The following is a 27,958-nucleotide window of genomic DNA, read 5'->3' as shown; positions in this document are numbered from 1 at the left end:
GTGTGTGCTAATGCCTCACCCAATCCAGTGTCATTTGCTCCACATGTGCGCATGCTGATGATGCTAATTATTGATCTCCAATGGCTCTTATAGTTGCCAAAAATTGGACAATTGTGAGCTCAATTTATTGCTTCTATGTATTTGAACCAAAAGCTTCACCAATAGGGGAGTTTTGATTAGTATTCTGAATCTATATTGCATTAGCCTATCTCAGTCTGAGCAGTGGCAGACGACACAACTGGCCTCAATACCGGTGAATTGTGGAGATTAAAAGAAAAGTCCCTTCCTGTCTGCTGTCCAATGACTGCTACAAAAGTACACATTCGTTCATCCAGCATCATCATTTGGGTTACACACTTTAGTCTGGGGGAGTTGAGGTGTGAGGTGGTTGGTGCCCAATGGACTGCCCCACAATCTCACAATAAGTGCACACTGCCAGAACTGGGGATGAGAAAGGATAAAAGGTTGAAGGTTATTAATCCATGCAACATGTGGAATGATGTATGAAGTAGAGAGAAGACACGCCCTGGAAAAGGTTAAATGTGTCTTTAAAGGTTTATTATCATCACCATGAAAGTACATTGAGTCATGTTTGCTTTACATAAATTAGTTCAGCTAGAAGTGCCTAATCTATACTTCATCTACATGCTAATTGCCTTTGTTTTTAGGAACACTAAATTCTCTGTTTGCTTAATGTGTTGATATTGTGACAGCAATTTAACTTCAGTAAAAAATGTACACTAATATTTAATCTCCTTCCTGGTGAAATAAACTTGCAGTATATATTGGCAAATGGAAGAGAAATGTTTACATTTATGAGTTTTTGTACTTACCCTACACAGAACAGCATACCAAATAACACTTAAAAATACAGAATAACGTTTAAACATAGGAAATAATACCTTATAACATTTCATTTACAATAAAGACTTGGAACACATTCATCTGTACACTTTGCAGGTTTAATTCTAGATGGAATGATGGAGACAATAGGTGGGACATTTGACCCCCTCCGCGGCATGGTCTGCAGCGACGGAGGGCAGCTCGTCAGTTACTGGTGGCAGGATCTTCTGGTCGCACCGTTGTCAACAGGGTTAGGCTGCCCATTGAACACACACCTCACTGCCAGGAAACACACGATGGGGGTGTAACGTTGGCAGGGCGTTAAGATCCTGCCAGTCTGAACATCCAGAAAAGCCCGCCCAATATGTGGTTACTTATGGCAGACAGGGATGTGTTCAGCAACATTAGTCAACGTGCTTTGAGGTTCAACATATATTTGGGTCACTGGTCCTTGTCTGTGAATCTACTATTTACCTTCTGAAGATTTGCTTTTTTCAAATGACCCAATATTGTCTTATTTTCATTGTAGATTATTTGTATGACAAGGGACAGTGATCATATTAACATGAATCGACAACAATGCAAAATACAAAGCATAAATTCTAAAAATCTGAAATAGAAACAGAAAATGCTAAAAATACAGAGCAAAACAAGTGATGCCTGAAAGATAAAGAGGGGTTAATGTTTTGGGAAGGACCCTTCATTTGAAATGGAGAAATAGCATTTCTACAAAATGTTAGGTATAATTTCTTTGCAAACACTGATTGGTCTGCTGTGTATTTCCAACATTCCCCATTTTTATTTCAGTCACAGAGCAGCTTGAAATTTTCCGGGTAACATATTATTCTGGTCCTTCTACAGTTCAATAGCTCATCTTTCCAATATATTGCAATACATTAGTGGGTATTTACACAACTTGATTCTTCAGAGTTTAAGATAATTTTTGTGCACTTAAAATGGCATCACTCTAATATATTACAGCATTATATATAACACTGAAGTGTAGGTCCAGTTATTCCTTCGACCTTCCAGACCTCACCCAAACTAGGACGTCACTAGTCATTAGAGCAGTAGTAGAATCACACCACACTTCATTTAACATTTCCTCATCAATGAACTGGGATGCTTTGGCCCAGCCTGTTCATCAACTTCAGATGAGCTTGTCAAATTCATTAGCCTCAGCTGAGAAGCTAAAATATAAGTAGGGTAAAATCAAAGAGCGACAGCAGCTGTAGGTTACTGAATGAAAGCACATGTTTGAACCAGGTTACTTTAAAAAATGGATCAAAAGAAAACTGCCTCCTCTTGAGTGAATCGCCAGGAATTAAATCTAAATACATATCTGGACTTCATATATGAGAAAGGCATTAGATAACAGATATTACAGCATCTAATGCTCCGTTAATCACAGCATGCTCAGACATTACTTAAGAATTTAGCTGTGCTTTGTAAAGATAAAAAAAGGAACAAAATGGCTACAGATGTATTCTGTACAGTTTATATTAAATAGTTTCATACCATCAAAGAATTATTTCTCAAGGCAGTTCTTTAAGTACCAGGCAACTGATTTCTTCTATTTCGACTTTTTCTTCTATCGATAAGTGCCTTTAGTTTTGGGTGATCTATTCTAATTGATTGTCCCTTCTCAGTCTGTCTCTGCCGATGCCAACTCTCCTTACAGTACTTATTGATCGCCTGCATTTCTGAATAACTGAATAGTCCTGCCAGGTCCTTGTGAAGGAGTTGCAAACCACTCAGGCCATGAGCAGCCCCCCAGGACCAGGATGTCCCTTTGCTGATTATGGATGGAATTAGGTCGGTATCCACAACCTTCAGTTTAATCTTCATCACTGTGCTTTTAAAGTTGTTCTCCGTAGCAATGCAGTGATAAAGCCCTTGGTCAATGCTTTGTACAGAACGAATCAGTAGGCCGTGCTCAGTTACAAGAATTCTGTCATCTTGCTTTACCTGTTAAGAAATAGACATGCATTTTAAATGAATGCGTGACGTAAAGCAGTGTTTTCGGCCTAAATCACATAAGTCACTGATTAAAAAACTTGCCCATCCCAGATTTCATACCAGTCCCAACTGTCATACCAGTCCCAATGTGCGACACCACAAAAGTCACAAGAGACATAGATTCAGACCACTGGAGAAGTGCATAAAACAGGTAGGGTGGGAGAATGCCTGACCTACTCTCATCCCCTGCTTGGGGACCAGTCCATAGCGGTATTGGTGCAAGCTGGGACACTAGTCATTGACCCATTTTCTCAACCATGATGATTCATAATGGGGGGCAATGGGAAAACAAGTCAAAATCAAAGAAACGTAATTAAAAAATAACCATTTTTGAGCAAATAAAAGGAGAAAAAGATCAAATCAATACATTTTTGTACAGGATATTTAAATATGTTTATTGCCTACATGGAAGAGAGAACAAACTAATATTGTAGTGTTCGAGTGCATATTGGAACGACAATCAAATTTCTCCCTTCTGAAATTATTAGCCCATTTTATTGTTAAAAGCTCTGTGTTGCTCAAGACCAGTCAATATGATCCTAGCACCATCAGAGCATTATTTCATAACTAAAGCATGGCGTCCAACCGTCCATGTTATGAGTAGACTGCAGGTTTTTACATTAGTAGTTTGTGTGACACGTTGTACAATAGATTTTTGCTTACTCTGGCTTAAGGAGACTGAATGGCTTCTGACTGGTGTGGGATTGGGAGCAGGACATTGTTCTCCATTTTAAAATGATAAACATTCACTGAAAGCTACAACTCTCCAATCCCAAGAGGTGGGGACCACCACTTGGCTTGGGTCTTGGAGTGTCCCAGAGTTTGGTTCATTCAGTCCTTCATCGAGAGTGTCCCATGATTCATCCTCAGGCAGCTCCCAGTTGTCCAGTTACAGGCCCACCTGTAACTTACATCATCCTTAGGTATCCAAGGATGGCCAAGGTTCTTCCCTCGCTGATTTTCCTCTGCTGGTTGCCCATTATTCAGATGAAAAACAGATAGCTGTGCACTGAAAGTCAACCCTCATGATTCTATCTGTTCATAACCTGGAACATTGATTTATAGAGACTGCAGAAGTTACAGTTCCCTCCGTTCCATCTGTTGCCAGGGCGACGATGAATTGTTTTTTTTTAAAGCATCCATTTTTTTTGTGAAATGTGTCTAATTAAATAGCTTAATCTAATATTGCAACCTAGATAGATATTGAAGATCTTTTTCTGGACCAAAAACTAGACTAATAGACTTGTGGTATCCAATTTCAAGCATGATTCAATGCTTTCATGCTCATCTTAACACAATGAATAGACAGCTGAATACTTCATAATGTACAAATCATTCACTGGCCCTTGGTGGCAATTAAAACAAAGCAACAACAACACCCTCTACATCTCTCCAGTGCAGAAAAAAACATCCTAATTTGCTTCACAGAAGCAAACATCAATTTCCAGCCATATTGACTAAAATCATGGTAAATCTCAGTGAAAAAATGGGTTTTAAGGAAGGTCATTTGGAAGGATTGGGAGATGAAGAGGTGGGGAGCTTTTAGGAGGATTACTTGCCTTTGCAGACTGTTATCAGGATGGATAAGAGGAAGGGAGGAGAGTTGCTGTTCAACATCTCCGATCACTATGTTGGCTCTGTCTTGGAATGTGCGGAGGTAGACCAGTTTGAGAGGGAGGAGAATAGAATTTCGAACAGCACGAACTCATTGAAAACAGATCTGAAATGACAACCTTCATTTAATTGAAGGGGCTCTGGCTCATGCAGAATGCTTGGTGAATCTTTAAAAATTTGTTCACCGGCTCACATTGAAACGAGATCACCTGCATTAAAAGTCAGAATGACAAAACTACAGCTTTGGGAAATTCTTCCCCAGGATTTTGAAAGGACAGTGCAGGCACTGCCACAGAAATTTACAGTGGTAAAAAAAGTTTAATCTAAAATCTGAAGAAACCATGTTTCTTTTGTTTATGTAGGAACTCATTCATGAACACGAAATGATCTTCCCTTGGTGCATTAATTATTACTGTACGTAACACAAAAACGACCGCATCCTCCCCTCTACATTCATGTCTAGGGGCAGCACGGTAGCACAGTAGTTAGCACAGTTGCTTCACAGCTCCAGGGTTCCAGGTTCGATTCCCGGCTTGGGTCACTGTCTGTGCGGAGCCTGCATGCTCGCCCCGTGGGGTTACTGGTTTATGGGGATAGGGTGGAGGTGTGGGCTTGAGTAGTCCAGACTCGATGAGCCGAATGGCCTCCTTCTGCACTGTAAATTCTATTCTATTCTATATACTAAGAGCCAATTGTAACAGAGTTTTACAACCCAATTGCTGGGGCGGGGCAGTGGGAGGGGAGGGCAAACGTGGCAAACTTCCTAATCGCCATTGGCTTCACTGGGACAGGGAGACCCCACCGGCGAGAGTGGCCGTAAATTCCGACCGCGGTTTCAGTACTCAGCAAGAGTTAAGAATTTCTCAATGTTCAGGGAAAAGTAAAGAATTGTGGGAGCCAACTCAATAATTCTTGGCAGAGACTCCACTGAATCCAGCCAGCCATGCCAAGCATGAGAAATGTAATTATATTTTCTAAGATTCACCGGGAATTCTATTAGGGATCACAATTTAATGTGACGTCCTGAAAATCTGGCCCCATTAAAGTCAGTAGTATTTTTCACCTGGTCATTATTTTTCTGTTGCTTGCCCATATTAAGTGGGTGCTGCTAGCATTTGCTACTCTGACATGTTTTACTAATTACTCCCTCCTCAAACATTCCGGTACTACTTCTGTATTGTCCTTGGTGAATTAGCTGCTACTGGGAGTTGGCACTGTTTTTTTTTCCATAATTTAAGCATTGTTGGCTGCAGCTAGTTTACTGATAGTGAGAGGGAACATTTTCAGCGTGCTAATTCTTTTAGGTGTCCTTTGGAAGCTCTTGATTTAGGCAAGGAAGATGACTTTACATGGAGGAGAAAAAGCAGATGCATCTGGTGGGTTAGTTACGTCAGGAGCCATATGTTCAGACCCAGACACGTCTACCTGGGCCTGTCTGAATAGACCTATCTTTGTCATCTATAAACTCTGGGCGCGATTCTCCGCTGCCCACGACGGGTTGGAGAATAGCGGGAGGGCGTCCCCAACATTTTTCCTGCCCTCCCGCTATTCTCCCCCCGCCACGGCCGCCCCACGACACGAATCGCTGCTCGCCATTTTTTACGCCGAACAGCGATTCTCCCCAGGCCGATGGGCCGAGTTCCCAGGCCTTTACGGCCGTTTTTACGGTAGCAAACACACCTGCTTGCTGCCGTCGTAAAAACGGCCGCAACATGCCCGTTCTGGGCATCCAGGGCGCCGATTGGCATGGCAGTGCCATGGCCGTGCCAAGGGGGGCATGGGCCCGCGATCGGTGGGCACCGATTGCGGGCAGTGCGTCCGTAACGGAGTACTCAGCAAGAGTTAAGAATTTCTCAATGTTCGTAATGGATGCACTCTTTCTCCTTCCGCCGCCCCGCAGGATCAGTCCAAGGGAGATGACGGCCCCGCGCATGTGCGGGTTGGAGCCGTCCAATCCGCGCATGTGCGGCTGACGTCATCGTGCGCGTCAGCCGGCGTGACGCTTGCCGCGCGGACTTAGCGACGGTCGCTAAGGCCGCGATGCCGTGGTTCACGGGCCCCGCTGCTAGCCCCGCCCGGGGGGGGGAGAATCAGGTCCCGGGAGGGGGCGCGGAGGCTGCCGTGAAACACGGCCAGTTTCACAGCAGCGTTTACGACTCGCAGCATTTGCGGAGAATCGCGCCCAAGGCCAAAACCAAGTTTTGTCACATTCTCAAACAGGACCACTGTGTTAATGCCATCGCAAAAACAGTTCTAGTTCTGCAGTGACAAAGAAAGTGACTTCACTATGAGAATATAAGAACAGGAGCAAGAATGAGCCATATAATATCTCAGGCCTGCTCCACTGTACAATAAGATCTTGGCGTAACTTCTACATCAATTCTGCTTTCCCAGACTCTCTAGCCAGGTGAAACTACCTCTCAGCATTAAGACTGCCAAATCCTCAGCATTTTATATAGTTCAAAGAGATCACCTCACATTCTTCTCAATTCCAGAAAATATAAGCCCATTCTACTCAATATATCTTAATAAGACAGCCTCCCATCTCATAATCGATAAAATGGACATTGGCTACAGTCCCTCCAAGGCAAGGGGCGGAATTCTCCGCAAGGCCCAACGCCGTCGTGAAACCTGGAGAGGTTCACGATGGCGTCGGAAGCCTCTCCCGGCCCCCTATTCTCCCCTACCCGAGGGGATAGGCGGACCGTACCAGGAAACTCGGCGGCCAGGCCTTGTCCCTGGTTTCAAGGCCCGGCGCGCCAAGAATGACGCCGCGGCGGCGCCTAATGACGTCAGCCGCGCATGCGCGGGTTGGACAGCTCAAACCCACGCATGCGGGCTGCCGTCTTTCCCCTCAGCAAGATGTGGTGGCTTGATCTTGCGGGGTGGCAGAGGGGAAAGAGTGTGTCCCCTTGAGACGCCGGCCCGATGGTATACGTGAGGAAAGATGTGACGGCCACTGAAGGGTGCCTGAGACTCGTTTGTGGTGAGTTTGAACAATAAACAAGTTTATTATACAGTAAAACACACAAGAAAGTCAATTAAAAATACAGTTAACTACATTAATGGCTATCTGCAGGATACTTGGATTTATCCACTTCCAAGTCCCTGATTTTCCTAACCTCAGAGCAAAATCTCCCTAAATAACATCCCATAGGTTTTAAAATATAAGCAATACCTAGCAATAATTACCGCACTGAGCATCTACATATGTTGGGATTGCTTCCAATTTGGAATAGAGACAACTGGCGTCTCAAAACAAGCCTTTTCCAGACAGTACTTGGGAGTGAACACAGCTTACTGCTGTGTGTGTTGCAATTGAAAACCAGCTCCCAGTGTAGGGTGAATTTCCCCTGATTTGGTGGGTGGGAGTTTTTGACCCGCCTCCTCCCGCCCCCAACCATGCAATGTGATTTGTGGATTTATGGTGGTGGAGGCAGCCCACAATTATCTGGCTGCAGGATTTTCCAGTCCCACCACTGTCAATGGGTTTACCTGTTGTTGGCACCATCCGCCACCTGAGAACCCGCGGTAGTGGTGGTGGGGGAGTTGGGGGGAGGGCCATGAGCAGGACCAGAAAATCCCACTGTCAGGAACGGCCAGAAAATTATGGCCACTATCTTTTTTTTTTACTTACGTTATCTGAACTAACCTCCTCAGAGGTTACGCTTAATTACCTTCACTACCTGAGCTCACCTTTTAGAATGTAAACGTGAAATCCACCCCCATCCTCCTTCGTTACAAAATCTGCCTTAGGTAACCACATGTGGTTCTGTGTTAATCAGCATATCAAAGGCCTAGTTCTATCAAATCAGACAATTTGTCTCTTTTCCATCTGAAAAAAATAGCATATTTTCCCTTTAAACCTACTGACATCCAGGACACATTATTGGATTTCTTATTTTATCACTATGTAAGAAGAAAAGAAAAGAAGAAAAATCACTTATTGTCACGAATAGGCTTCAATGAAGTTACTGTGAAAAGCCCATAGTCGCCACATTCTGGCGCCTGTTCGGGGAGGCTGGTACGGGAATTGAACCGTGCTGCTGGCCTGCCTTGGTCTGCTTTCAAAGCCAGTGATTTAGCCCAGTGTGCTAAACCAGCCCCTGCTATGCCCCTGCTGTGTCCTAACAGGGTGCAATAATATCCTTACTGGGTAAACTGCAGATCAACTTTATTTTCCAAATTTATTGTTGTTTCATGATCCATATCAATGTTTATTTGTGCCTTTTTCATACAAGGCATACCCAACAGCTTGGCTAGTCACTGGAGATTATATCAGTACCTATACTTATAAAATTACTTATTCCAGCTACTTTACATCCAATCAACATCCTGGGGGTTACCATTGATCAGAAGTTGAACTAGACGAGCCACATCAATACTGTGGCTAATAGGGCAGGTCAAAGGCTAGGAACCCTACAGCTAATAACTAACCCCCCCAAAGCCTGTCCACCATCTACAAGGCACAAGTCAAGAGTGTAATGGAATACTCCCCACTTGCCTGGATAAGTGCAGCTTCAACAACACTCAAAAAGCTCGACAGCATCCAGGACAAAGCAGCCCACATGATTGCTCCTCCTTCCACAAACAGTCAAACCCTTCGCCACCGACGAACAGTGGCAGCCTTGTGTGCCATCTACAAGATGCTGTGCGGTAACTCACCAAGGTTCCTCAGACAGCACCTTCCAAACTCCCGATCACTACCATCTAGAAGGACAAGGGCATCAGATACCTGGGAACCCCACCACTTGGGGGTTCCCCTCTAAGTCACTCACCACCCTGACTTGTAAATATATTGCCATTCCTTCACTGTCGCTGGGGCAACATAAGGAATCCTGGAACTCCCTCCCTAACAGCACAGTGGGTGTACCCACACCTCAAGGACTGCAGAGGTTCAAGAAGGCAACTCACCACCACCTTTTGAAGGGTAACTAGGGATGGAATGCTAAATGCTCGCTTAACCAGCAACGCCACATCCCGTGAATGAATTTTTAAAATGTGCAATGACAGCTTTCCTTAGTGACATCAATGTGATGTCATCAATAATCCTATCGCAAGTAGTATTTTTGTATTGATATAACCATGGATAAGGTCAGAAATGGGGATGCTCGCTGATGAATAGACAGTGATGCAGTCCGTGCCTCCATATAGTGAGACATGGAAAACATCCAGAATTGTTGCAAGTTAACATTCATACCACACGTGCCAGGCGATGCCAACTCCACCATGAGTGAGTCTAACCACCACCCCTTGACATTCATTGGCATTACTGTTGTTGAATTCCCCCACCATCAACATCCTGTGGGTTGCCATTGACCAGAAACTGAACTGGACCAACCATATAAATGCTATAGCTACAAGAGCAGGTCAGAGGAAATTCTATGGCGAGTGACACATCCCCTGACTCCCCAAAATCTTTTCACCTCCTTCAAGTTCCACATCAGGAGTGAATCATAGAATTTACAGTACAGAAGGAGGCCACTCGGCCCATCGAGTCTGCACCGGCTCCTGGAAAGAGCACCCCACCCTGGCCAACATCTCCATCCCACCCCCACAACCCAGCAACCCCATCCAACACTAAGGGCAATTTTGGACACTAAGGGCAATTTATCATGGCTAATCCACCTAACCTGCACATCTTTGGACTGTGGGAGGAAACCGGAGCACCCGGAGGAAACCCACGCACACACCGGGAGAACGTGCAGACTCCGCACAGGCAGTGACCCAGTGTGATGGAATATTCCCACTTGCCTGGATGCTTGCAGCTTCAACACCGTTGAGGAGGTTCGGCACCAACCAGGAAAAGCAGCCCGCTTGATCAGCATCCCAAGCTCTCTATGTCCCCTATTCTTAGACTTCCGACCAGCGGAAATAGTTTTCCTATATATATTAGAAGTATACTTTGTTCACTGGCTTCATATTATCCAGCATTACATTTTTGTGCTTTCAAATGCCCACGAGACATTTCCAAAATGCCAGTAAGATAGCAAACCAACACACCAAACAAATAGCACAAAACCTGTTTGTCAGAGAGAATACTTTTGTCATTTTCCCAGTGAGGTGAGACAGTAGCCCATGGAGGGCACAGTACTCAATATTCCCAGTTGGTGGGTTTTGCACAAATGCAGGCCGTCATTGATGGCACAGATGTGGTCATCTGGATCCCAAGACAACCCAAAGCTTCCAGGAAGAGGGAAAAGTTCCAGGTGCAGGTGACACCAGACGACAAAACCAGAATCAAGCATGTGAATGCACAATGTTATAAGAGGAGAGGAACCCAGATGTTTCCCTTGAATTCTGGTGAAACCTCCCACTTGCTTGCTGAAGCAAGGATTCCACTGTTTGAAAATAACAGGAATATTCTTTTTCTTTATCTCTGGGAAATATTCCAAAATCCTCCAAGTCTATTTATTGTTGTACTGAACTGTCACCATGAGAAGAATCAGAAGACTACGAGACGCATCCTGGGCTGAGGAGCAGGAGGAGGTGGGAGTTGAAATAGTTGATGGTGACATACAGCAGAGGGGCTTATGAGTCAATTATGAAATGGCTTTAACTGCAAACACAACTTGTCTCTTAACCAACTGTCTGATCCAATAAAACACAATACAGTGGCCACATGTACACCATACTGTTCATTGCAATAAATGGTGCTTCAACTACCATATATACCCATTAGCTGTTCATCGTGTACCTCGGGCGGAATAATATGGGGTTGTGGGTGGGTGGGCTGAGGTACCACATCATTGTGAAGCTGACGGGCTACATGCCAACAAGTCCCAGAGCAGCAAAGCTGATTTTTTGGGCTGATTAATGAGGGCCAAGTGGGACTTCCACTTCTCTTTGAGACAGAAGTCCCGTCTTGTCAAGCTGCTGGCTAATTCAGATTACCCAGCAGCTCCATTGCTCCAAGCAGTGCCATGTGGGTGTCAGTGACAGTTCCGGGACTGCGGCTGAAGAAAGGAACCCAAAGCCTCGCATCCCCGGAGCAGGTACATTTGGGGGCCTTGGAATGCGAAGGTTTAGAGAGAGAGAGAGGCAATGGGAAGGGAGAGGGTGGGTTTAAGACACATCTACATCTGTCACAGTTTATCCTCTGATGCTAGTTACTCTGCTGTTTAGCCTTTCACACCTTTTGTTCTCTTTGGGGACTACCAGTCGCACTCTTTTCCCTTGGTATCTGCGGCTATGACTCATCTTTCATTCTCACTCCACAGTATAAATATTTCCCACTTTCTCTGCCTTTTAGCTTTGACAAAGGATCACCTGGACGTGAAACGTTAACTCTTTTCTCTCCTGACAGTTGCTGCCAGACCTGCTGAGATTTTCCAGCATTTTGAGCGGGATTTTATAATAATAATAATAATAATAGTTTATTGTCACGAGTAGGCTTCGATGAAGTTATTGCGAAAGGCCCCGAGTCGCCACATTCCGGCGCCTGTTCGGGGAGGCTGGTACAGGAATTGAACCCGCGCTGCTGGTCTTGTTCTGCATTACAAGCCAGCTGTTTAGCCCACTGTGCTAAACGAGCCCCTGCAGGGTTTCCGACCCTCCGAGCCGGAAACGCACCCGGCGTGGGGTGGAGAATAGCTGTTCACGCCGCAAATCCGGCACGCTTCCGCGATTCTCCACAGACCCACCAGGCGTGCGCGTGCGGGCGATGCGCCGCTGGTCGGGGGCCGCTTGGCCGGGCGGACATAACTGCAGGGCCTCGCTGGCAGCCGGACCTGCAGGACGCACGCCGGGGCCCTGCTAGCCCCCTTTAAAATGGAGAATCACCCCGGACCTTCGAGGAAAAATCCGAGTGATTCTCGCCCGTTTTCTTGCGACTTAGTGCCCACAAGGGAGAATCCCGCTCTTTCTCTTTGGTTTCTGTGCATTGCTTCATTGGTCCTTAATGGAGGGAAACCAGTTTTGACTGGTGCTGTCGCATCCGCAAAAGATTCTGGTGTATCCATGCCTCCTACGCTGATCTTATTGTTCGTCATTTCTTCTAGATAACGAGGGATCTGAGTGTGGCAATGACAACTGGGCCACCTGTTTGCGATTGTTATACCTCTTTATTTTTTTTTTAATAGATCTCTCTTCAGATCTGCATTCTATAAAATAAGTCCTTGGATTTGTGTAACATCTGCTGAACCTTTACCAAAAAAAAATATCCAAAGGGTGCAAGACCATTGGCTCCACACTGAGGAATATGAAGCCTGCCGTCAGGATGCCAAAGCTGGTTTTCTAACCTAACTAATCTGCAAGTGACAAACGCTTGTAAATTGGAGCTCTGGGGTTTAACAAGTTGAATGTTGGAGATTTTATGCACATCTGTACTTCTTCACTTCAATGTCAGCAACTTCACTGTTGCTCATAAAGTTGTCACTCCTTCCATTTTGTTGACCCTGTTCCCGTGCTGCTACTGCCATTGACTCCTTCTCACATGTGCTGGGTGCACGTTCTGATTTTGACAAAGTGAATTGCCCAAGGTGAGTATGTCTGAGCAGTGCTTGTACAAGTAGCAATGTGAGATGGGTGATCTTGTGATGGATCTGCCTCCCAATGACCCAAGGTGCCAGTCCCCTATAAAACAGAAAAGGACGTTATTGTGTTATTGAGGTGAGTGGAATGCTGTTGTACCCATAGCACAGAAGGAACCTTCTTCTTAGTGAAGAATTTGAAGATGTAAGTAGTTGAAGTAAAAGAGGAGACATGCCTTGATGGACCAGCAATAAGCTTTTGATTTCCTGCACCTTTAGTTGCTTCCACTCCCCACCAACTCACTGCAGATCTCTCTCCTGCTAGCAAGAGAATCTCCTCAGGCTGCAAGGATCATTAGCAATCCTTTGGTCATGGGTGGTTTTCTCCTGGAAAGCCAGGGAATGGTTAGAACGGGCAGCATTTACAAGTACAAAAGGAGTCAGTCCATGCAGTTTACCCTATGCAAATGCATGACGACACAACATAGAGGTCGCTTTCCGGAGCCAGTTTGATTGCACCATGAAAAGGTTGGGCGTCATATTAGAAACCACAAAACTCTACAGAATTAGGAACAGGAGAAGGCGTGAACAATTGTGTTAGTATGTCCATTACATTTCATGCACCGTGCTTGGAGGTAATGCTTGCAATGCCGGTATTCCAGCTGGACAGCTTTCATTCAGAACTGTTCCTCAGATCTGAGAGTTTTTATTCTTCAGTTGATGCCTTTGGATTTGAAAGTCAATTCAACATATTGAACTGCCACATGCCATTGGTTGGTGTACCTTGTAACAGAAAGGAGAGTTGGTCTTGCCCTCAAGTACAGCTGCTGTTCTTTGCTGTGCCTGTTCCAAGTGGACATCCAATTTGTTCTTCCACAAAGGGAACATTTCTTGCTCCAATTCCTTTGCTGACTGACATATTTCCTGAAGTCTCCAGGTGTCTCGAAATGGCAGCAGAGCACTTGCCTCTTATGACCTGCTGTCCTCTGTGAGGTCAACCCCCAGTCCCAATTCTGCTGCCCTTGTACAAGGGCAATGATCTCAGCACCATTTCAGCCAGGATTGCTGAAACAGCCTTTATGTGTCATAGAAACCGGGAAAATAGGAGTAGGAGGAGGCCGTTTGGCCCTTTGAGCCTACTCCACCATTCATTATGCTCATGACTCATCATCCAACTAAATAGTCTAATCCCAGCTTCCCCCCATATCCTATGATTCCCTCTGCCCCAAATGCCATAGCTAACAGTCAATCAAGCATATTTCTAATCATTAGGGAGATAGTCAAATGAAGAAGACCACGGGTGGGATTCTCCATCTCAACAGCCCCATTTTCCTGCACAGCGCACCCTTGCCGGCAGCAGGATTCTCCGTTTCCACAGCCAGTTAATGGGGTTTCCCAGCGTGGGCCACACCACGCCGTCGGGAAACGCGCGGGCGTGAGTGCACTGCCGGCGGGGCGGAGGAACGCGCTGACGGAGAATCCCGCAGCAAGTGTTGATAACTCTAGGGCTTTTTGAGGGCAGCGGTTAGCACTGCTGCCTCATGACACCGAGGTCCCATTCGATCCCAGCCCTGGGTCACAGTTCGTGTGGGGTTTGCACATTCTCCCCGTGTTTGCGTGGGTTTCACCCCCACAACTCAAAGATTTGCAGGGTAAGTGGATTGGCCGCGCTCAATTGCCCCTCAATTGGAAAAAATTAATTGGGTACTCTAAATTTATTAAAAAAAACTCGAGAACTTTTTGCTGAAGCCATTATTGGACTCATTCAATTGTGTTACACGTAGATGGTATGAATGGCACCCTTCAATGCTGTAAAACCTCTCATCACTTTATGGTCAAACACCAGGATACTGAAATACTTATTTCTGCGTTAAGACTTTTTTCTAAGCGAAATCTGTGACATAGTTATATGAATACACACCTCCTTTCTTCTGTCATTTGTTTTCTGCATCAACCATTTAACTGAAGCTTGGGGTGACTTTGGTGTGCATTCAAGGAAGGCCGTGCTGTTTTTCACCCCGTATTGCACAGACTCCACTGCATTTCTGTATGCTGCAATATATTTCAAAGGTACAAAAATAACACATATTATATTAAACATGAAGCCAGACAGACAAACAGATAAAACTTGAAATATATTTAAATATCACAAGATTATAACTCCCTACATACATTCAATGGAATGTAGTGATCTGAGATTGTGCAGAAATGGGAAAAGAAAATGATCCAATAGACATCTGAATGAGAGCCAGGCAGATACCCAATGAGTGGAATAAAATTCAGATCCCATACAGCAGCACTCTGCAATCCATATATTGTACAGGTTGGGTAACTGGGTGAAACTATAATGAAAGAAAGTAAAATGCAAATATTCATTTAAAAGTGTGTCGGTGAGCAGATTTAGGATGATTGATGACTGGGATCTTTCATGCAACCCTGTCTATTCTCTCTTATAACACCACCTCCGTGCAACCCAAAAAATAATTAAAACAAATATCTCTAATCATCGGCGTGATTCTCCAATAATGGGGCTATGACCCCACTCCAGCGTCAAAACGCGGGCGTTTCACTCTGGACTTTCCTGAAGAAAGCCCTGAGCAATTCTTCTACCTGAAGGGGGATGGCAGTGTTCCGGAGTACTCCTCGCAGCTCTGCCTGCCGAAAAGGGGCCCTGCACCTCCGGTCGGGAGTCTGAGCATGTGTACAGCGGCATGGCAGACTCATACTGCATACCGGCCCAGAAAATATAGGCCCCCCCACCCCCGAGATCGCGCGCCTGTGGATCGGTGGACCTTGGTCGCTAGCCTGGCTGTCCGTAAGGCCCCCCCCAGTGAAGGATCCTCCCATCCCCCACCAGGGCGGCCGCGGACTGACTCCGCAGCCGCCTCCGGCCGTTCCCAACAGGCAAAACATGATTAGAACCACGCCATCGGGAATTCGGCCAGTTGTCATCGGAGAATCGCCGCGGGGGCCCCCTGTCAATGGTCCCCTACCCGCGCTGCGTAGACCGCACGCGCATGATTCGCGATGATTGTCCGGGGTCGGAGAATCGCATGAGCGGCGTCGCGCCGGATTTCAGCGTCAACGCCCCTTCTCCACACCCACGCCGATCACGATTTCGACACAGAGGCTCGGTGAATGCCAGCCCATATATATAGTGCCGATTATAATTTAACAAAAGAAACAGAACAAAATAAAAATAAATTAAGTGAAGCAAGCGCCTGCATTTAAAGCTTGGATACATGCGTTTATAAACTATTAAAACTGATGCCGATGATTTTGTTGGGCATCTGGCTTTGCAGTGCAGAACAACTGACAAAGGATTGTTTTCTCCCCCATCACCAATCAGTGTTGAACATTTCGTTTTTTCTTACGTGAAGCAAATGCAGCTCAGGCTCAACGTGAGGTGATTGTAAATTAATTGTCCCAAAGGGTCTTTCTTTCAGTTCTTAATTTTTGTACCTCTCCTCAGGCATTGTGAAAATAATTTGGGGAAGCAGCATAAAAATGTGAAGCAAAATGGAAAATATACATGAGACCATCATCAACAGTCTGTCCTGATCCACTCATGTTGATGCAACAATCAAGAAAGCCCAACAATATCTCTATTTCCTACGGATGCTAAAGAAATTTGGCATGTTTGCATCGACTCTCACAAACTTCTACAGATATGCAATAGAGACCATCCTATCCAGCTGCATTACAGCCTGGTGTGGCAACTGCTCGGTCCAAGATCGCAAGAAATTGCAGAGTGTGGTGACCTCAGCCCAACGTATCACACAAGCTTGCCACCCCCATATTGATTCTGACTACACCTCCCGCTGCCTCAGGAAGGCAGACAGCATGATCAAAGATCCCTCCCACCCAGGCATTGCCTTCTTCCAGACCCTTCCATCAGGCAGAAAGTACAGAAGTGTGAAGATTTGCACACCCAGACATAGGAACTGCTTCTTCCCCACAACTACAAGACTCCTCAACAACTCCCCCTCGGTCTGATCTGTTCCCTGTAAGAACATTATTCACGACGCCCTATGCTGCTCTTGCTCATGTATTTGCTTTGTTTGGCCCCTTGTTCTGCAATGTAACCAATCACTATTTGTTGATGTACCATTTGTCAATGTTCTCTGTTGATTATTCTTTTGTCTACTGTGTACGTACTGTGTACGCTCCCTCGGCCGCAGGAAAATACTTTTCACTGTACTTCGGTACATGTGACAATAAATCAAATCAAAATCAAAAATCAAATCAAATCAAAATAAGATGTCCCGAAAGGTGGACTAAATTCTTTCAATTAGAAAACCCAGCAGTGACTACATCTGTGCAAATATTTGGACTTATTTTAAAAACTTGAGTTTTTTTTTGTCATTAGCTTCTGTCCATTCAAAAGGACAGGTTAATCTTTGGACTTTATCTGCTGGTATAGCTCAGCCTATCAACCAGTGAGCGGTATGTGGGAACAGGCAGATCAGAGTATCGTATTTTCCCATGGTGGATAGTTCATCAGGTTGGCAAAGCACACATCTTATTTTATTGAGAGGTATTCTTATAGAAACATTTAAAATTATGAAGGGAATAGATAGGATAGATGCGGGCAGATTGTTTCCACTGGCGGGTGACAGCAGAACTAGGGGGCATAGCCTCAAAATAAGGGGAAGTAGATTTAGGACTGAGTTTAGGAGGAACTTCTTCACCCAAAGGGTTGTGAATCTATGGAATTCCTTGCCCAGTGAAGCAGTTGAGGCTCCTTCATTACATGTTTTTAAGGTAAAGATAGATAGTTTTTTGAAGAATAAAGGGATTAAGGGTTATGGAGTTCGGGCCGGAAAGTGGAGCTGAGTCCACAAAAGATCAGCCATGATCTAATTGAATGGCGGAGCAGGCTCGAGGGGCCAGATGGCCTACTCCTGCTCCTAGTTCTTATGTTCTTATGTTCTTATGTTCTTATATTCAGCGCTACTTTCAAAGCAGTTTACGAGGAGGAAGAAATGAGCGGACGTGAGGGGGGAGGGAAGGCGATGCGTTTGGTTTTTATGAGAGTTTTGAAGACAAGGAGATAATTAGTTAGCCATGAAAAAAACTCCATAGGGTAAACGGCTGAAGGATCAGCCTCCAATGGTTGTGTGGAAGGCTCAGGGACGAAACACATCAAAAGGATACAATTCCCTATTTTTTCACTTCTGAATGTTATAAGAAAGTGAGCACTCCCAGAAGCTCTGATAACATTAAATAAAATGACCTGCACAGGCATTGAGCTCTGCACAGACACGCAAATAACTATGAGCAGAGCTCCATGAAGGTTCATCTCGTGACCTGCAAGCACGGCGCAGCTGGTAATATAACTCTGCAATGCATCAACGACACATTGTGGTCCACAGGTACCAATTTGAAACTCCAGTCGCATTGTGGTCTTAAAATGTGCTTTCATAAAATGATCAATAAACCTGCTCTCTTTTAAAAAGTATGGAATCCCAAAGGAGCATGAACAACCTCGCACTGACATTGGGAGATGTGATAAAACAATAGGAGGCATTTTCATTTAATTCTAAGGGGCATCCTTCACTGTGGTTTTGTGCTTTCAGGTTTTATATGTCATGCAACTAATATTTGCTGTCTGTTTACGAGGTAAACAATCCTTGAAGGTGGGATTTTCCCCCAAAATAGTGAAGCATCACTTTTGGCAAGCATATCAGTGCGATTCCCGCCAGCTCCAGTTGGAGCAATCCTGACCGCTATTTTCAGGCATTTTATACATTTTTTATTCCTCACATGAAAAGGCTGCGCCTGAGGTGCAAAGTCCCTGATTCGTTCGCCTAGGAGGTCACCTGAGTATCTCAATGAAGGGGGAGCTGCATTTAAAAAGCTCCACAGCAGGGCGTGGAAGGTAGCAGCCCGCCTCCACTTCTGATATGCATCCTGGGAGTGCAGCTAGATGTAGTGGGATGATATGCAAGTATAATGAATTGTAGAGGCACAACGTGGGCATTGGTTGGGGGTCTTTATCACTTGTAATATCTGCACATGTCACTGTATTAAATTCTAGAACCTGAAGGCCTCACTTTTGTTAACCTCCTCCCAGTGGCATAGCTCTACCCCCCACCTGGACAAAGATCTTTTCACTGGTCCTCAGTGTCAGGCAGATGGTGCGGCATTCTCATAGCCTGTGTTTCATTCATTATGAAAAGTCTAAGGCATGAACTAGTGAAACCTTGATCTTCACCCCTAATCCCCTCCAGTGCTAAGGGACAAAGGAATCTAAGTCACTCAATCTTGATTGGATTGGATTGGATTGGATTTGTTTATTGTCACGTGTACCGAGGTACAGTGAAAAGTATTTTTCTGCAAGCAGCTCAACAGATCATTCAGTACATTGGAAGAAAGGGAATTGAACAGAATTCAAGAAAGTACATGAGAATACATAATAGGGCTACACAATATATACAATGTAACTACATAAGCATTGGCATCGGATGAAGCAGACAGGGTGTAGTATTAATGAGGACAGTCCATAAAAGGGACGTTTAGGAGTCTGGTGACAGTGGGGAAGAAGCTGTTTTTGAGTCTGTTCGTCCGTGTTCTCAGAGCCGGGGAGTCAGCGTGCTGGCAGCAGACAGGCAGGAGTCAGACATAAGCAATAGCTGAGGAGCATCACAGACCATTCCTCACTGTGAGACATCATCACCCTCCAGCACTGACTGGGCAGCAGGCACTCATACACTCCCAAGCCCCAGCACTCTGATGTCTAACGTTTCTGCAACCCGCATCCTGAGATCGCGGAGGGGTCACGACGGACTGGGGGGTGGGGTGCTTGTTGAGCTGTCAGACAATATACTTGTCCTATGGTGGGAAGCGCTGAGGGCTTCCCTAACCCCCCCCCCCCCCCCCGCCCATGAAGACACTTGCCCCCACCTGGCCTACATCCTTCAGCGCCTCCTCAGCTTCTTCCTCTACTCCATCCAGTGCTTCCTCCTCATCCGAAGAAACGTGACACACCTCCAGATCTTCATCAGTAAGATTGTGACTCCGCTGCTGAGCCTGGTTACGTAAGGCACAACAGACCATGAAGCTGGAGATCCTCTGAATGGCCCCACCTGACCTGTCGAAGGAGCGGAAGCGCATCTTAATCAGCCTGATGCATCGCTCTATCAGAGACCGGGTGGCATTGTGAGTCTCGTTGTATTGGGCCTCTGATTTGGTCTCAGGCCTTTGCACTGGCTTCATCAGCCAAGACTTTAGGGTATATCCCTTGTTACCTACAAGCCATCCCCACAGCCTATGGTGACTCTCGAATGTTCCAGAGAGTTGGCATTGCCCAAGAATGAAGCTGTCATGCACGCCCCCTGGAAAACATGCACAGATGTGCATGATCCTCAGCTGATGGTCACACACTAGCCGGACATTGAAGGAGTGGAACCCCTTCCTGTTGACCAAGGGAACTCACTGATACCACAGGCGCAGGGAGCAACATGGGTGCAATCGCTCACCCCCTGCACCAGTGGCAGGCCAGCAATATTGCCGAATCCCGTAGCCTTCTCATTCTGCTGGGCTGGTCCATGTTATAATGAATGATGTCTGAGGCCCTTGCATAGAATGCATCCATCACATCACGGATGCAATTATGGGCAGATGCCCGCAAAATACCACACAGGTCACCCGTGGAATCCTGGAATGACCCTGTCGCATAGAAGTTGAGGGCTGCGTGATCTTCATGGCCACAGGGAGAGTGTGTCCGCCTTCACATGGCGCCGTTGGAAAGAGTGTGGCACGCGTGCCACACAGTCTTCCTGTTGAGGCAGAGTCTCCCACAACACATGTTATCCAACAGCTCCATGAAGGGTCCTGTACACCCTTGGTCTCCTACACCTTAGAGCTCACTGTTGGGCTCGTGCGGCCACCGGTCCCTGAGCCTGCCCTAATGCCCCTGGTCTCCTGGCGCTGGGTCTTCTCTGGGTGCCACTGCTCATCACTGCTGCACTCTGTGCACCTCCAGCGCTGAAGAGTAGCCAGCGGCACTGACTCCATACCGATATCGCACTATATATGAGAGGGATGAGTGCGAGAGAGAGACAGTCAGGTTGGCATTGTTTCCGCTCAACAACAGTAACCGACACCTAATACTCACTCACACCACAGGTGCCATCCCATCTCCATAGCATAACTGGCTGGACCTATGCCCTCACACAGTGCCTCTCGCGAGATTTAGCTGCACCACTATTTTCAGTGCCTTCCTGCCCCTGCGCGGCACAGTGACCCGAGTTCAATTCTGGCCTCGGGTGACTGTGCGGTGTTTACACTTTCTCCCGCATGGATTACCTCCGGTGCTCTGATTTCCTCCCACAGTCCAAAGATTTGCAGGTTATGTGGATTGGACATGACAAATTACCCCTATGTGGGGTTATGGGGATAAGCTGGGGGATTGGGCCGGGTTTGGGTGCTCTTTCCGAGGGTCGGTGCAGACTCGATGGGCCGAATGGCCACCTTCTGCATTGTAGGGATTCTGTCATTCCATTCTACCGGCCTCGTCACAACCCGAGTCAGGTGCAACAAAGTCATTAGATGATGGCCCATTTTTTTGAACCCCCCCCCAGGCTGGGAACCTTGTTGGTTTCTCTTCCAGCTTCTCATCCAACCAGCCCATTCAGCCCACCTCCTTTACTCTCGTCTCACCGTACCCTCCCCACCCCATGTGGCCCACACCCGCAGCTGGCCCATGCCACCATGCCACAGGCACCAGCCTCACAAATTCCTTTCAAACCTTTTTAAACAACACAGGCAGCAGCCTTCAGGACCGCCACCACCAGCCGTAACCACCATCTCGGTAACCCTTGACCTCCACCCCTTCTACACTCATGCCTCACCCCGCCACTTCCATCTCCTTCTCTGGAGATGGACAGTGGGCTTTATCGCCTGGGATTCCGTGGCACTAGGTGGAGACAGTGGTGCTCAACTCCTTCCTCCCTCTCGGATGTAAGTTGAGGGCTGCTGTTGAGTAAAGAGTCGAGAGTTCTGCTTCTTTCCCAAACACCTTTATTTATCCTTGAACACACTCCATACAAACCTCTATCACCACACTAAGTGCAACCCCTTTACATATCAGTACCTAGTGCCTTCAGTCGGTTCTTGATATCACATGGAGTGAATCAAATTGGCTGGAGTTTGGCAGCTATGATGCTGGGGCCCTCAGAAGGAGGCTCAGATGGATCACCCATTTGGTAGATGACGGCTGCTTCAGTCTTGTCTCTTGAACTGATGTGCTGGGTTCTCCCTTCATCAAGGATGGGTATATTTGTGGAGCCTCCTTCTCCTGTTAGTTGCTTAATTGTCCACTACCATTCACAACTGGAGTTAGGAGGAATGCAGAGCTTAGATATGTTCCATTGGTTGTGGAATCACCTAGCTCTGTCTAATTTCCACAGAAATTAGTCCTGTTTTGTAGTTTCACCTGATTGACACCTCAACCTGCTACTGCTCCTGCCATGCCCTCCTGCACTCATTTACACCATGGAAGGGTTTTGTCGGGTTGATGAAGAAAAGATGTTTCCACTCCTGGAGGAGACCAGAACTATGGGTCATAAATATAAGATTACCACTAATAAATTTAATGCAGAATCCAAGAAAAATATCTTTCTCTAGAGAGTGATTATAATGTGGAACCGACTATCACAAGGTGCAGTTGAGATGACTGGCAGAGATGCATTTAAGGGGAAGCTAGTTAAACACATAAGGGTAATCAGGACATTTTTAAAAAAGCAACCAAAGCACTGGGGTATGTTGATGGCGTTAAATGAGGTTGAGTGGGAGAATGTTCCTGTGGAGCATAAACCTGATGGAATGGACCTTTTGGGCTGAATGGCTGTTTTTCCATCGCATATAGAATGCATTTATCTAACTATGTGACTGCTGTATATTCCCATGTTTTTCATTGGATTCCCAGATCATCTAACTTTTCTTTTTCTGGAACAATTATTATTTCACAATTTCTAATTTAATTGTTGTTACTTTTTAGTGACAAGAAATGAGGAATTGTCTGATGCCAACTTTGATGTTAACAGGAATGACTCTCAGGAAGTTGCAGCATTAATAGCAGATTGTGAAATTCACCTTTGAGATTAAATCCCCTGCACTGTGTCAACGGGTTGCCATGTCTCACGTCCTGCCTACGGCTTCTCCTGCAACCAAAACAAAAATACAATTTAGTAGGAGATGTAACCAGCGATTTCTGTAATGTAGTGTTTGGGGCGGTACAGTGGCACAGTGGTTAGCACTGCTGCCTTATAGCGCCAGGACCTGGGTTAAATTCGGGCCTTGGGTGACTGACTGTGTGAAGTTTGCATGTTCTACCCGTGCCTGAGTGGGTTTCCTGTGGGTGCTCTGGTTTCCTCCCACAGTCTAAAGATGTGCAGGTTAATTGCCCTTTAGTGTTCAGAAAAGGTGGGGTTATAGGTTACGGGGATAGGGCGGGGGAGTGGATCTAGGTAGGGTGCTCTTTCAGAGGGTCGCTGCACACTCAATGGATCGAATGGCATCCTTCTTCACTGTAAGAGTTCCATGGTAATTCTAATCAATATGGCAGGTAGAACTGTGGCCATAAGATAGAGTAAATTTTCACCTTCACCTAATGGGCAGCAATCTGGACGAACGTTGCCTCTCATCTATTATTGAAAGCAGCGACTGAAATCATTGGAGTGAAGATCAAGAGGGTTCTACAGCCGGTAGATAGTCATCTACATAGGGACAAAATTCACCCTCAGGTGTTTGAAAAAGGTTACTTGTTGAATAAAAGATTGTGAGATTCTGTGAAAGAAGTCACCTCTATTTATCTTGTGGCCGAGAATTCCAGAATGAAAAATGCTATTATTTAATCTTCTTCCAGAAAAACTTTGCTTTCACAATTGGAGATTCACCATTTTTCTTGGCACATTGTTATTGTCTCACCTGTCAACAGGTCTAGAGGCCAGGACTGCAGAGTTCAAGTCTATAATATTGAACACAGTAAGAAGTCTTACAACACCAGGTTAAAGTCCAACAGGTTTGTTTCAAACACGAGCTTTCGGAGCACGGCTCCTTCTTCAGATTCACCTGAAGAAGGAGCCGTGCTCCGAAAGCTCGTGTTTGAAACAAACCTGTTGGACTTTAACCTGGTGTTGTAAGACTTCTTACTGTGCTCACCCCAGTCCAACGCCGGCATCTCCACATCATGATCATATAATATTGAAGGTGTTATTTTGTATATGACTGGGTTGGTAGGTGCCTTAAGTCCATCGACAGTAAGTAGCTGTGATGAATAATTTGTCACCTCCTGCCTGCTGTGCCTCTCAAATAATGACTGAGACATGATTGGTCTTATCAATGAAAAGCCACTCCATTCCCTGAATTAAGCCTGCAATTCAGTACCTTGTTCCCTCTCCACTGCTGCTGTGCTGCTGTCTTCACTGGAAAAGCTGGTCATTCTCATTTACTCTCTAAATCGGAGTGACGGAACTTGAGTGGCCATTCATAAGGCTGAACAAGAGCTGATTTGCATTGGTAAAATGTGAAAAGAATCATTCATGGATGTGATGTGGCATTTTGGTATTGTATTTATCCTTGGTGGCACTAAATTGAGCACCCATTCAGTAAAGCTCATTAAAAACAAAATAATTCCCCTCAGACTGATGAATGTGTCATTCTTCCATGGGGATGAAACACCCATTCAAGAACAGCCCTGGTGCTATAGAAAATGCAGACACCAGGGCCTTTGGACGTAGCTAATATTGTATATTTAGTGACAGTTTTCTGAATGAATCCCTATCTTTGCCATTTTAAAATTACAGATTTGCTTCAAGTTTATCACCATGGATGCAGAAATTGCTTCATCTATCAGCAGGTGGATTTGCAGTAACTGAACAATTACTTGTGCATTGCTTGTCCATAGGGGTGAACTGCAAACCTGGCTGCCTTATAGTTAGAGCCAAAGCAATGAACCTAAAGCCATGAACAGTCATTAGCTTTGACATCAAAGGCACTCATACTGGAAGCACCTAGCAAGACCTCCTCCCAGCAGAGTTTGATGGCTACAACAACACTCGAACCACAGGGAGAGAGAGCAAGGCTGTTGAATTAATGCCTTTTCTAAAGTGGTCTGACGGTCGGTTAAAACTTACTGGTTCTATTAAGGCTGGTCGTTTGTATAATTGATTGGAAGCATCAGTAACCTTGCACTGCCAACAGAATATATATGCAATCTTGTAACTGAAGAATCTATTTGAATAATTTTCTGCAGACATCAACTATTTTAATTGTTGGTGTCCACTTGAAGGTGTAACTATTTGACCAATGGGGTCTTTGGGCGACATAAAACAGCATCCACTATTTGTCATTTCTCTCACCTTTTGCCAGTGAGATAGAATCTGGAGCAGGATTTCCCATCCCAAGCACAGTAAGGGTCTCTCGCCAAGCAGCAGTCAGCACATGCCGTACCATAGACGTGGCAACGGTGAAAAGACACCTGGGTAATACCTTCATCTGAACTCACGTATAGCTGTTGCTGTTATAAAAATAAGATCGTAAATGACGGTTAATGCAGGAGATCTCATTTTTCTCCTCATACTTGTAGATGACACAGCAACACGTGCACACGTGACACAGCAGCATTTGTATACGTGACGCAGCAACACGTATACAGGTGACACAGCAATATGTGACAAAGAATCAACTGGCTGATCTTTCACTTTACCAGCCTGGAAAGTTAAGGCCAGAGAAACTAACCTCTGCTCGGCATCTGATTGGGACCAGAGATCAAATGTGAGTTTTATAAGGCCACAAAGGAGTCCACACCGAGTAGGTCCGAACAACTTAGTTTATTTACAATAACCATTGTGTAGATCCCAATTGGGTCTCTCACTAGCTGATGCCTAACTGGCGGCTTTGTATGTGGTACAACTGTACATTGTTTAGAGGTTCCCCCACCACTTAACCGGGAGCTCGTATTCTGCAAGGACCATGGGGAAGTTAATTGTTCCCATCCCTTAGGCTACTTGCTGGTTATAACAGTGAGTCCTTCCTGGTTTGTATGTTTGAGGAATATACCAAATGATGTATTTATACCCTGACACATTAGTATCAAATATTTATAAATCTGTGCACTGAGTGGACATTTCCTCATTAAAGAATTAGACCTTTAAATATATGTGGATAACTTTATCTGCGTGAATATTTTTTCAAAGTTTTACAATATATGCAATATTTACAGCACAGAAACAGGCCACTTGACACATCATGCTTCACATGAACCTTTTCACAACCTTCATCAGCAATTCCCATCTCCCTCATCTGCTCCTCCAACTCTGCCTTAAATGCACTTAAGGCTGAATTAGATCGATCCTTGCTTGAAAGTTGGGTGTCAAAGCAGGTAGCAGGAAAATAGAGGCCAAAGTCAGATCAGTCATGATCTTATTGAATGACGCAAGGGGCAGAAATGCCTCCCCCTCCACATAATCCATATGTTCATACGGAGATATTTGTCAGAAATTGCAGTCCCCTTTCCACTGTGCAGCTGCAGGTCTGTGAGCGGCACTAAGTTGCTGCTCCTGCAGGTGCTGGTCACCTTAGCCCTCACCTGAGGTCCAAAATAACGCAGCATAAATGACACTTGTGCAGTGTGGATTGATCAGAGCTCCAAAATGTAGATCAGAGAACAGACCTTCAAAGTTGCTAAGGTAGCCTCCTAGCACAGGCACTGTAAATGAACCTTCCACAGTAGCAGGCGAGAGAGCAGCTGTGAGTGTTCAGTACTTATTGTCAAGTTTCCCTGCCACTTATTCAATGTCCTCAATCACCATTATGTACTTGTCTCACTGGTGAGTTCCAGGAAGCCTGCGAACCCCATGGATCCACCAGTACATTGCAAAAGCCATGTTAATGTTGCAGTAACTGAGCAATTAACCTACTGAAAGTGACAACCTGCCTCTCCCAAAGTCGTGTACATACAGCCCACCGTGCAGGAGTTCAAGCGTAGAAGTTGGAGGCTTGAAAGCAGCTTCCTAATATGCTTACAGTTTTCCTTGACTTGAACCCCCTCCCGCATTCTCCTAATTTAAAATTATACCCACCCCACAAACTCCCACATGTCCTGACCTTAGTCACGGGTCTAATGTATGATGCCTTACTGAAAGCTTTTTGGCAATTCAAGTATGTTACGTCTACTGAATTACTCTATTTTACTCCGGTTACTTCTTCAGAGAATTCAATAAGGTTGGTTAAGAATGACCTGTCCTTTTGGAATTGATGTTTTCTGCGCTATTATATTTTCAGTTTCTAGGAGTGGGAATTTTCCATCCACTTTCCGTGGTGTGTTTTGCAATGGTTGGTTTTCCCAATGGCCGCTTCCTCGGCCGCAAAGGAACCAGCAGTGGGAAGTTGCCATCAGTGGAGTCTGAAGATTCTGCCAACAGGAATAGCTGGAAAATTTCAGCTCAGATGTTTTTGAGTCAGGGTTCCAATATCTTTCCCACCACTGACAATGCCAATTGGTCTGTAGTTCCTGAATTTGTTCTATATATTTAGATTGTTTGAATTGTCAGTACTTAAATCAGAATCGTTCACAATAGCCAGTTCATAAATACAAAAGTATTTGTTAGCATTCTCAATATCTGATTTGAAACTGTTAACCCGATAATATATTAGATATTTATTGCTGCTCTATCTTTTTTTGCATTAAACCACCTTTGTAACCATTTAAGTCATAATGCTAGAAACTTTGTTTTAAAGTAACTCCCTGAATTATATTATGGAAAAGGACATCTTGGCACCTTGCTTTCATTGAAAACTTCCAAAGGTTCGTTGATGATGATCCAGGTCATCTGATCTCTTCACGCTGAGCATTATAAATGCAGGTCATTGCAAAGGTAGACCTGGGAAGTACGCCCGGTGCTTGTTCAGGACATAGAACATAGAACAGTACAGCACAGAACAGGCCCTTCGGCCCTCAATGTTGTGCCGAGCCATGATCACCCTACTCAAACCCACGTATCCAC

At 45.3% G+C, this 27,958-nt stretch overlaps 1 protein-coding gene across 10 annotated transcripts in view; it reads right to left on the bottom strand.

Annotated features, from left to right (window-relative positions):
- Positions 1 to 532: 532 nt before the first annotated feature.
- sema3c (sema domain, immunoglobulin domain (Ig), short basic domain, secreted, (semaphorin) 3C) overlaps positions 533 to 27,958 on the bottom strand; it is a 191,747-nt gene continuing 164,321 nt past the window's right edge. For 9 of the 10 annotated variants that reach the window (XM_038811493.1, XM_038811489.1, XM_038811488.1 and 6 more), the window contains 4 exons: positions 25,313 to 25,470; positions 23,046 to 23,113; positions 14,869 to 14,999; positions 2,392 to 2,811 (listed from right to left, as the gene is read on the bottom strand). In XM_038811493.1, coding sequence (XP_038667421.1) covers positions 2,392 to 2,811; positions 14,869 to 14,999; positions 23,046 to 23,113; positions 25,313 to 25,470 — 777 coding nt within the window. Of the gene's footprint in view, positions 2,812 to 14,868; positions 15,000 to 23,045; positions 23,114 to 25,312; positions 25,471 to 27,958 lie in introns of all 10 variants that reach the window. The other variant, XM_038811497.1, reaches the window with a different exon arrangement.

Source organism: Scyliorhinus canicula, chromosome 11 (assembly GCF_902713615.1).
Source record: "Scyliorhinus canicula chromosome 11, sScyCan1.1, whole genome shotgun sequence".
NCBI lineage: Eukaryota > Metazoa > Chordata > Chondrichthyes > Carcharhiniformes > Scyliorhinidae > Scyliorhinus > Scyliorhinus canicula.
The sequence above is the reverse complement of the archived record's forward strand: the minus strand, read 5'-3'. Positions and strand labels throughout refer to the sequence as shown.